This window comes from Schistocerca cancellata, chromosome 10, assembly GCF_023864275.1.
Source record: "Schistocerca cancellata isolate TAMUIC-IGC-003103 chromosome 10, iqSchCanc2.1, whole genome shotgun sequence".
NCBI lineage: Eukaryota > Metazoa > Arthropoda > Insecta > Orthoptera > Acrididae > Schistocerca > Schistocerca cancellata.
This window is the reverse complement of record NC_064635.1, coordinates 3,167,145-3,179,391: the sequence shown is the minus strand read 5'-3', so window position 1 is coordinate 3,179,391 and position 12,247 is coordinate 3,167,145. Positions and strand designations below refer to the sequence as shown.

The 12,247-nt window shown below is 42.6% G+C and overlaps 1 protein-coding gene across 3 annotated transcripts in view; it reads right to left on the bottom strand.

Moving 5' to 3' along the window:
• LOC126106790 (uncharacterized) overlaps positions 1-12,247 on the bottom strand; it is a 467,803-nt gene that overhangs the window by 25,486 nt on the left and 430,070 nt on the right. For all 3 annotated transcript variants that reach the window (XM_049913178.1, XM_049913177.1, XM_049913176.1), the window contains exon 8: positions 918-1,060. In XM_049913178.1, coding sequence (XP_049769135.1) covers positions 918-1,060 — 143 coding nt within the window. The remainder of the gene's footprint in view (positions 1-917; positions 1,061-12,247) is intronic.

Sequence of the window (12,247 nt, the reverse complement as noted above, 5' to 3'; positions counted from 1 at the left end):
CTTCTTTTTTGACCACAAGGGCCCACTGCTTGTCGAGTTCGTGGAACGGGAACCACCATCAATGGCTAGCGTTATCGAGCCGCGTTACACAACCTTAGATGAGCCATCGAGTCGAAATGCCAACGCATGTCGTCCAACGGCGTCACCCTCTTGCACGACGATGCCCGGCCACACACGGCCAGTGCAGTGAAGACAGCACTGCAGCGGGTTTGGTGGGAAACACTGGAACATCCACCGTACAGTCCCGACCTTTCACCGTGTCACTTTCACGTGTTTGGACCTCTAAAACAAGGTAGTCGCGGAAATCGATTCGCAGCTGACGACGAAGTGTGTGGCTGGGTCCAGGCCTGGGTCCGACGGCAGCCTAGTAGCTTCTTCAAGGGGGGAATCGACAGGCTAGTGTCGCAATGGGATACATAGGCCAACAGCTTTGGCGAGTACTTTTGAGAATGTGTACTGTGTATAACTACGTTTTTGAGTTAATAAAGTCGTTACCGTTACTTTACACTAGTGACCGGGTTTCGTTTGAATGCCCCTTATACTTTACCTATGACTGAGTCCATGTGATCATTCCATTACATATCCACAGAAAGCGTTTCTGTGTAATATTATATTGATAGGGCATTTGAGTTTTTCGTTTTGTGAAGTGCATAATTTTGCATATCTGAACATTTAAAGCAAGTTGCCAATCTTTGCACCACTTTGAAATCTTATCGAGATCTCACTGAAAATGCAACTTCTTTCCCACAATACTTCATTGTAGAGAACTGCATCATCTGCAAAAAGTCTGAGGTTACTATTATTGCCGTCCGCGAGGACATCAACGTGCAACGCGCACAGCACAGGTCCCACCACCCACCCCCCTTACACTGCAGGCAGCAGCAGCTGGTGGACGCGGCGGCCGCAGGCAGTCGTACCTGAGCGCAGCGGCGGCGAGCTGGCGCACCTGCCGGTACCAGCCGCCCACACCTTCTGGGGGAGGCAGGGTGACGGGCGCGGGCGTGTCCGACACCAGGGCTGCCAACTGCTGCAGCAAGCTCCCGAGGTCCAGAAGCATCTCCTAGGAGAGAGGACCAGCAATGCCAGGGAGTAACGAAGGCAGAACACCAGCTAAGTGATATTTACCACAATATTCTAGAGGTGGGAGTGAGACATAAGTAATTTAAAACAATTATATGAGGACTAAGACACAAGTAAAGAAGAAATAATTAAAATAGTGAGTAGCTTAAAGGATTCACATGCAGCAGGATATGATGGTCTTCGTCTGGACATTCTTAAGAAATGTATACATAAAAGTGCAATACCTTTATCAACAGTTATTAATTCTCATATGGAAGATGGTCTATTTCCAGATGAGTTGAAAATTACCCGAGTTGTGCCTATTTTTAAAAAAGGAAACAGGAATTTAGTAGAAAACTTTCGACTCATTTATGTTCTTCCAATAATATCCAAAATCTTTGAAAAAGTAATATACATAAGAATCTGGAACTTCCTGGTACGCAAAAAAGTGATTTCTAAGGGGCAGTATGGGTTTGTCAAGGAGTTGTCCACCATTACAGCAGCATCCAACTTAATCGAAGGGGTCACTCAAGCAATAGATAGTAAAGAACATGTATGTGGCATCTTTCTGGACTTACAAAAAGCATTTGACTGTGTTGATACGACCATATTGCTGGACAAACTGTGGAACTATGACATTCGAGGCACAGCCGATGATCTGATGAGGTCCTACTTGACAAACAGGAAGCAGTTTGTGTCTATTAGCACTACAGAGGGAGCATACAAATCAAACACCACAGGGGTCAATATTAGGACCACTTCTTTTTATTATTTATGTAAATGATATTCAGTTCATAACAAACTATGCAACAGCTATCTTATATGCAGATGATACCACATTAATATGCTGCAATCCAAGCTATTCACAGCTTGAGGTGGAATCCAATACTGCAGCAGGCTTAATTCTGCAGTACTTTAATTAAAACAAACTAAAATTAAACGTAAATAAATCTGTGTATATTGAATTTGATCTTGGGAAGCAAAAAACTCATGAAAACCAAATCTTAATGGGTGACGAATAAATTAAAAAACAATACTCGACCAAATTTCTTGGCCTGACACTTGTTGCAGAGTTAAACTGGTCTGATCATGTGAATGATATTTGCAAAAAGCTATGTACTACCATATATGTCCTAAGAAAACTGACACCTTTTTGTAACATCACCACTCTGAGGCAAATATATTTTGCACTATTTGAATCCCATCTAAGTTATGGGATAGAGGTATGGGGATCCAGTAGTAAAGGTAATATGAAAAGTGTACTTATCTTACAAAAGAAGGCACTTAGAATTCTGGGAAAGAAATGTGCCAGGAAGTCCTGCAGAAATTTGTTTAAAGAATTTAAAATACTAACTGTTCATAACCTGTATGTGCTGAAGATAATCATTATGACAGAAAACAGTAACAAAACACTTAATAAAGAAATACACGATCACAACACTAGAGGTAGAGAGAGACCCCACATCATCTCTCATAGAACAACACTTTATGAGAAAAGCTCTCATTATGTAGGCATAAAACTACTCAATTGCTTGCATCCTAATATCTCCAAATTGCCTATTACAAAACTAAAAATGAAATTAAAATTATGGCTCCTAAACAATCCTGTATACTCAATAGATGAGCTTCTAGATTTAGTACACTCGTATGATGGAAGACCATCTATCTAAAAATATATGTAATCTCAGATCTTAGACTGTGTCACAAACTGTAAATATTTGAATGTCAGATATGAATACTGTGTTACAAACTGCAGATTCCTTAATCTAAGTATGGCAATAACAAATTTTTTTTATGTATAGTCCATATATGTAACTCTGTTCTCTCAACTAAATTTAGATAAAGTTGTGTAGATTAAAGTGCCAGACAATAATATGTAACCCTAGTAAGTAAGGCTCTGACTTATCCAGAAGGCTGGAACAAAAAAAAACCTTTTTTTGTAATCAGTTGATGTTGGATCAAAATAAATAAATAAATAAATCAGTAATTTAAAACAATCATATGAGGAATAAAGTCCAGCGGTCTAGTACAACGATCATTTCTTTTTGTAACCGTTTACGTGTATCGTCCCCATTATACAGGGTGAGTCACCTAACGTTACCGCTGGATATATTTCGTAAACCACATCAAATACTGGCGAACCGATTCCACAGACCGAACGTGAGGAGAGGGGCTAGTGTAATTGTTTAATACAAATCATACAAAAATGCACGGAAGTATGTTTTTTAACACAAACCTACGTTTTTTTAAATGGGACCACGTTAGTTTTGTTAGCACATCTGACCATATAAACAAATACGTAATCAGTGCCGTTTGTTGCATTGTAAAATGTTAATTACATCCGGAGATATTGTAACCTAAAGTTGATGCTTGAAACCTACGACGTTCAGTTGCGTCTTTTAACAAACACGGGCCACGGTCGGCGAGCAGCATCTGCAGGGACATGTTTACGATGACGACCGTGTTTACGAGTGTGGCTGTAGTGCACTGTTGTGGTTTGGTCTAGCTGTCGCAGTGTCCGCATGTAGCGCTTGCTGCTGTTGTTATTCTGCATTCGTCTCCGCACGCAGACCAACTGTAGTACACCCTGTTACCAGACGTCTGTGATAGTGTAGTGTTGTAGGAACTGTGACCATGGTGTATTGGAACTCTGAAAAGGCGGAGATGATACTCATCTATGGCGAGTGTCGACGAAATGCAGCTGAAGCCTGCAGGGTGTATGCCGAACGGTACCAGGACAGAGAGCATCCAACGTGCCGCACATTGCAAGACATCTACCGCCAACTGTATGCAACAGGTATGGTCGTAGCACGCAAACGGGTCTGTAACAGGCCCGTCACAGGAGAAGCGGGTGCAGTTGGTGTGTTAGCTGCTGTTGCCATGAACCCACACATGAGTACACGGGACATTGCGAGAGCCGGTGGACTGAGTCAAAGTAGCGTCATGCGCATACTGCATCGTCACCGCTTTCACCCGTTTCATGTGTCGCTACATCAGCAATTACATGGTGATGACTTTAATCATCGAGTGCAATTCTGTCAATGGGCATTAACAGAGAATGCGTTGCAGTTCTACCTGCCTACCGATGAAGCGGGTTTCACAAACCACGGGGCAGTGAATCTACGGAACATGCATTACTGGTCCGTGGACAATCCTCGCTGGCTCAGACAGGTAGAGCGACAGCGACCGTGGACTGTAAATGTATGGTGCGGAATCATTGGCGACCACCTTATTGGTCCTCACTTCATTGCAGGGGCCCAAACAGCTGCAACATACATCGCGTTTCTACAGAATGATCTGCCAACGTTGCTCGAAAATGTCCCACTGGAAACGCGTCGACGTATGTGGTATCAGCATGATGGTGCACCTGCACATTCCGCAATTAACACTAGGCTGACCCTTGACAGGATGTTCGACGGGCGTTTCAAAGGACGTGGAGGACGCATATATTGGCCAGCCCGTTCTCCTGATCTTACACCTCTGGACTTCTTTCTGTGGGGTACGTTAAAGGAGAATGTGTACCGTGATGTGCCTACAACCCCAGAGGATATGAAACAACGTATTGTGGCAGCTTGCGGCGACATTACACCAGATGTACTGCGGCGTGTACGACATTCATTACACCAGAGATTGCAATTGTGTGCAGCAAATGATGGCCACCACATTGAATATCTATTGGCCTGACATGTCGGGACACACTCTATTCCACTCCGTAATTGAAAACGGAAACCACGTGTGTACGTGTACCTCACCCCTCATTGTAATGTACATGTGCGTCAGTGAAAAAGACCAATAAAAAGGTGTTAGCATGTGGACGTAATGTGCTGTTCCAGTCTCTTCTGTACCTAAGGTCCATCACCGTTCCCTTTGGATCCCTACATAATTCGGTGCTCTCCGATACACACGATCGAACAGCGGAGTGGTACTCAAGCGTCAACTTTAGGTTACAATATCTCCGGATGCAATTAACATTTTACAATGCAGTAAACGGTACTGATTACGTATTTGTTTATATGTTCAGATGTGCTAAGAAAACTAACGGGGTTCCATTTAAATAAAACCTAGGTTTGTGTTAAAAAACATACTTCCGTGCATTTTTTATGGTTTGTATTAACCAATTACATTAGCCCTTCTCCTCACGTTCGGTCTGTGGAATCGATTCGTCAGTTTTTGATGGCGTTTACGAAATATATCCAGCGGTAATGTTAGGTGACTCACCCTGTATATGGAACACTAAGAAAATCTGAGCAGGAGTTGAAATGTAGCAAGATAAGGTTGGTTCCACTTTCTACATTCTTTTCATTTCTTTTCTCAGTTATAAGGGTAATAACTAAATCACATTTACTTAAAACATCAAGAGTCTTACTGGGGTGATATTTCTTTAAGATTTATTGCTTACTAATTCATCTGAGTTATACTATGCTATGGTCAATTTAGTTTATTAAAATACTTTTTCTTTTGAGAGAAATCTGTAATCTGTTATGTTCAAATTCTATATGGTTGTAAAAATGTAGTGGGTAAATGATTGTGCAATTAAAGAGAAACATAGCTCATTTGAAAGCCCTACTTTTCCTTTTTCAAGTAAGTGTTTTACTTTTCCTGAAAAGTCATTAACTAAAAAGTTACTAATAATTAAAGTTCACACCTATCACGGAATACTTTTGTTATTTTGATCATTAAGCTTGTCTAATTCGTAGAAATGTCGTAATTTTATTGTCCATAGTTTTCTTACCTATGAAATACCTTTGGTTGTCAAAATAATGTGTTAATTGAGAAATTAGGCAAATTAGGAAAATCTTGAATATGTGAAATTTGTACTCTGATAAATACTTGTAGAAGCATACATCTGGTCACAAAATAGTTCCTATTATTTTCTTAATTTTCTGGAGAGGGATTGGGGAGTGGTTGACCAGACCCCCAGTGAACAGTAAACAAGAAGTTGTATGTTAATATAGTTTAAGCTATTTTTAAGTAACACTTTTCTGCATCTATAAATGCCTGAAGATGAACATCCCAGAAATACCTTATACTATGTTAAATTAAACATAAAAGAAATAAAAGTGACTGGTAACAGAAAATACAAACAAATAATTACTCCACTCAGTTACGGTTCCCATACGTAGCCCGTATGGCCACAGGAAATTAAGGTGCTGGAAATCGGGAAGAGGAAGAAGGAGACAAGAGACTGGCTTTCCTTCCACACGGTGCCCGGGACCGCTCACACTCAAAATTGCGAGGCTACGCGAAAAGTCCAGCATAAAAACTGTCTTCCGACCACGGCCGAAGATGAAAGAGTGTCTTGGCTCTGTGCTGTGAAAGGTCCACTGAAAATGGACGCACCAGAAATATACAGCACTGCCTGTGAATGTGGCCAACAGTTCACTGGGCAAATGCAGCGCTGCATTTCAAAGCACTGCGAGGGGCACATCGAGCACGTGCGACCGGGACAGAGAAATCAGTGCTAGCAGAGAGCACAGCCTCAAGGAAGGCCACAGCCCTGCTTTCAGAACACCGAGGCGCTTTGCCGAGCAACCGACTACTGGGACTGAGTCGTAAGGCAATCCATTGACATAACAGGTTCACGACTACCTTGTCATCCCCCCCACAACTGCAGCGTCAACCCTCAACCCGCTTCCCCACCCGCCATAGCAAATTGGAGAGGAGCACTCCGCTAGTATAAACATTACAGTTTAGGCACATCTCCACACTTTGCCAGAGGATGACGAGTATGACATCTGTCGGTATTGTAACACGGCCACCCAGCTGGAAACCCGAGAGCTTTTCACCAACAGCGTACTCCGGGAGAGCTACACTTAGATACGATTAGTGAAACTCTAACAAGTAAGATACGTCAACTGAAGTTAATGAAAGAAATCTTTCAGCCATCTGACATTAGGCACGACTGTTTCACTGTGTTTTAGAAGGAATTCTGGATTTTGGAGATAGTAAACCACGAAAATCAACAAATAACTATAGGAAGAGAATAAAATCGAAGTAAGCTAAACTGTCTAGCTTTTGCAGTTGTTTTTGGAATATTTTTAGAAAACCTTAGAGAACTAACTACACAATTAAATCTCCTGGAAAGAGTAACGCATACAATTGGTCTCAAGATATTACCTCGAGAAAAAGCAGATTCATAAAACTACGCAGAAACACCAATAGATAAAATTGAGTGAATAAGTAAATCTAAATATCTTGGAGAAACAATATAGCGGAATGGACTAGAAAAAATTGCTATAGATGCAAGTTAGTAAAACGGAAGGAGATAAGGTTTAGCTGAAAGTCTCGCAGCAATGACTTTGGCTGAGATTTTGTACGCAACACTGAGAAAAACGATGCTACGGTAACTCGCACAATTTTCTATTCCTTCTTTTTATGAATCGGGCAAACAATGGCCGAGTTCCACTGGTATGACATCACTTCCTTCCTTTTTTCGCATTTGAACGAAGAGAATGGTTCAAATGGCTCTGAGCACTATGGGACTTAACTTCTGAGGTCATCAGTCCCCTAGAACTTAGAACTACTTAAACCTAACTAACCTAAGGACGTCACACGCATCCATGCCCGAGGCAGGATTCGAACTTTACGTTATTTATTTTGGAACAATTTATGTTGGGATCGATTTTAGATAGTATATTTATCACACTGATACAAAACACACGCTCTGACATGCTTGAGGTCACGCAACACAGCCTACAGAACTGTTAAACTACTCCTAAATAACGCTCTGCAGACACGCAAACAACTCCTAAATTACCGAAATAATTTCAGTACACAGCAAACAGACATGCAAACTCCTCCTAAATAATGTAGTACAGTGATGTGCAGATACGAAATATACTCGTAAACTCTCCAAATAACGCATAGCACAGCCTACAGACCTGCTCGCAAAATAATGCAGCGGACACGCAAATAACGTGCGCATGCACTGCCCCCCTCTCTACTGGACCACAAAGAAAACTACTGCACATGCTCACAAAGTGACGCGGCTGTCAGCTGCCGAGCCATGCGCAGGTGCCCGTACGGGTCCCACAAGCATGATACACACTTGAACGCTAACACGGGTCTACTCCAGGTACTGGAAGCCTTCCGCGACGCACGGATATACACAGACATACAGAAAATAGAGAAAACGCTTTCAAAATGTGGAGGTGACTGGATACTATCGAGTACAGTGCTATACTGTGCCTCCGGATCAGTGCTTTTGAACTGGGTGTTGGCAGATGTACTACATTTACAAGCAACTCTTGAATAGATAACGAGAAGTTATGTCATGATCGCATGGATGCAACTGACATACAAAAATCGATAGAATTGCGAAAAATGACGAGGGGTGGGGGATAAATTGACCGAATATACACCAAAATGCGGGGAAAGTGATGTACTAGCGTATCTTCTGGTTGGCGCAGAGCAATTTGTACATGGGAACAAGAATGTGGCACCAAGATGAATTCGAGAAAATGTCAACATGGAAGCAAAGGGATTCAGGGAAGCAGTCGATTTTTTTTCCGTCGGGGCAGCATTATACTGTGTGTCTATTGAGGTACCAATGATACACGTGAGTTGACTACTGTATTTGACGCTTTTCAGGAAGACAGAGAACCATCTGCCTCTAAACTTACATGCATCTGTGTTAAAGGATGACAGAGAGTGTACTGGGTGATCGATTGAGATGGAGCTGTAACGAGGTACGGTTTAATGGTGGACTGATGATGCATTCTAGGGAGGGGGAAGTTTTGTGAGGTGCAAGGTTTGATACGGTTTGTCCATACTGCGTTTCGCGGGGTTTTACCCAAGTCCCGTGCACGGCTGGTGCCTGTAGGCCGGCAAACCCGGCGCACAGCGCTGTCCTGCGGGTTGCCACGTGTAAGGGGAGGGCCAAAATCACCGCCCACAGCCAGTAGTATATTCGCATCAGCGCCACGCCGGCCACTCCCTGGTATTCCTACGCGAAGCGACCTTTGTAGGAGCGCCTCCTGCAGCTCTGGAACAGTCTGATGCCAAGTGTGATCCTGAGTCCTACTGCAGTAAACGGCGGGTCTGCGACGTAGAGCTGCCGGACCGGGACGACGCCGTTGCCCCACCGACTGTGACCGCGACCGACTCCGACCTTGCTGAGTAACCTATGGTGACACACTATGTGCTTCCTCTCGCACTCCTGCAGAACTGTTCTCAGCCAGCGACAGTTATTCTTATTAGATCAGAACGATTTCCTGTGTCCTTTCAGAATAAATCAGTATTCTGTTCTTCAGGTATCCTTGTTGCCTCTCACAGAAATAAAATTACATTGTTCAGTGCTATCTGGCCACCTCCTTATTTTATGCGTGCACCATTCCACACCGGGATACTTTACTTACGATACTTACATGGGCACCCTCGGAAGAGAGGCTATTTTATCGCAACGGAACACTGTTCGGTAAATGTAGAACATGTTTATAACTCGAGGAAGACCTGTACGACTGTTCAATTACCGCCACTGTTTCTGTAAAAGAGGGACCATGACTATGAGGTAGCAGAGATTAGACAGCGCACAGAGGTATAAAGAGAGTCACTAGTAACCTCTCGTCGTTAAAGAATCGAACTTCCATAAACGTTCGAAATTGTGTTTAAAGTTTGTTGGATGTTGCTTAGTGCTCTCACTATCTAAAGCTGAACGTGTACACAGTGTGGGTAATTTGTGCTCTGCTTTTTTTAAAAGAAAAATGTAGTATTTCGCGCATCTCGATGATTATGACGTCATATCTCCTGAATTATTTGTCGTACAATGAGATAATTTTACAGGTTTATTCAGTGTTGCGAATAGATTTAGCAGGGAGCGAGTAATAAATAAAAACATCAATCATGTTGCTGAATATATTTTACTGCTTGAACAGTGAAAATGTAATAAGCGATAAACTTACTTTGTTGGGGGTGTCAGCGAGAAAAAGCTTCGGAAAGATTTGAAATTATGTGTAAAATGTGTCGGAAGTCACTAAATGCTCCCATTTCAAACACTGGATGGATGTAGTCTCCAGACATATACGTACGAGTACACACTTTCTAACTCGAGTGAGGGTACAAAGACCGAATTAATAATTCAGGGGTTCGTAAAACGTCTGCCTCCTTAATAACTCTTATAAGAAATCGTGGCTGGTCGGTAGGCAGTCGAATTCAAGTTGTGTTACTGGTGCTCGCCGGAGTACTGAACCGATTCTTCGTGCTTTGTGTTTGGACTGCTTGAGGCGCTCCTGCGGCCGACCGAACCGTCCCGAGCAGCCGCAGTCTGAGCAGCTGCACGATGGCCGCAGAGTGTCGGATGAGGTAAAGGAGGACTCTGACAATAGCCTCGGAACAGTTCAGTCACGCTTCTTGTTAGTAATAACAAGTTTTAACCTGAGTTGTGAGTTCGAGTCTGTCTGCAATCCGCCGAATAAAAACATATATTCTTCCAGGAAAGCTGAATAGTTCTTCTTTGTAAAAAGTAACTTTCAGGAAGAACTTCTGGAAGAAGTGGGGAGTTCTGCCAGCTGAAGGCAAAAGCGTGCATCAAGACTGCGAAACCCTCGCACTATTGTACTTTCATTATCCCGCTAAACTCTTAACGTAAGGTTAGACGTTTTAAGGAGTAGATTTTAAAAATTCGGTCAGTCGCTACTGTAACAAACTCCTGAGTTGTGTCAGCTCAGACGAACGTAATACACTGAATCTTCATCAGAAACCGTGAAGTAGTAGTTTCGCAGGTACACGAGACACATTCACTGCCTTGCCTGTCAGACCTCGCCTGTTCCTTATTGAGAGGTCTTAATGCACGAAAGCAGTTCAAAGCTACCGTTCGTATCGCGAAATCTCCACAGTTACGTTCATCTGCATGTAACTACTGTGCAATTCATACCTAGGTGCGTGGCAGAGGGTTCATCGACCCACGTTCAGACAATTTATCTACCATTCCAGTCGCGAGCAGCGCGTGCGAAACATGAAAATTTAAATATTCCCTTGCGATCTCTGGTTTCTCTTAATTTATTGTGATGAGGATTCCACCCTATGTAGGTTGGTGTAAAAAAAAAAAAAAGAAAAACAATTCAGCAGTCGCAGGAGAAAAATGGTGACTGAAATTTAGTGAAAAGACCTGACCTCCACGACAAGAGCCTTTGTTTTATTGACTGCGAGTCCAAGCTGCGAATCATATCCGTGTCACACTCTCCCCTATTTCGGGATAATACAGAATGTGCTACCCTTATTTCAACTTTTCCGATGTCTCCCGTCAGTCTTGTGCGGTAAAGATCCCATACCGCACAGAAACACTCTGGCAGAAGACAGGCAAGCGTAGTGTAGTTAGTATATTTAGTGGATTTGTTGCCTCTTCTAAGTGATCTGCCAATAAAATGCAATCTTTGCTTTGACTTCCCCATAACATTATATATGTGATCGTCCCTATTTACATTGTTCGTAACTGCAATTCCTAGGTATTTAGTTTAGTTGATAGCCTTTACATTTGTGTGATTTATTGTGTAATCGAAATTTAACGTAGTCCTTTTCGTACTGATGTGGACGACTTCACACTTCCTCTTATTTAGTCACTTGCGTCTTTTCGCAGCACTCAGATATCTCGTCTAATCATTCTGCAATTGGTTTTGATCTTCCGATGACTTTACTACACGGTAAATGACATCAACTGCAAACAAGGTATGGCGGCTGATCTTATTATCTCCCAAACATTTATATAGAGCAGGAACAGCGAAAGGCCTGTAGTAACACTTCCTTGGTGAACGCTAGGTACGACTTGCGTTTTAGTCGACGAATTTCCGTCGGTTATTGCGAACTGTGACATTTTTGACAGGAAATCACGAATCCAGTAGCACAACTAAGACGATACTCGACAAGTAAGAAAAAAAAAAAGAGGTTAAAATGGCTCTTAGAACTACTTAAACCTAACTAACCTAAGGACATCACACACACATCCATGCCCGAGGCAGGATTCGAACCTGCGACGGTAGACTGTAGCACCTAGAACCGCTTGGCCACTCCGGCCGGCTGACAGGTATGCAATTTGATTACTTCTTGTGAGGAACCGTGTCAAAAACCTTCTGCAAATCTAGAAATACGGGATCAATTTGACCTTCTCAATAGCACTCAGCACTTCGTGTGAGTAAAGAGCTAGTTCTGTTTCACAAGAATTATGTTTTTTGGAATCCTTGCCGACTATGAGTGA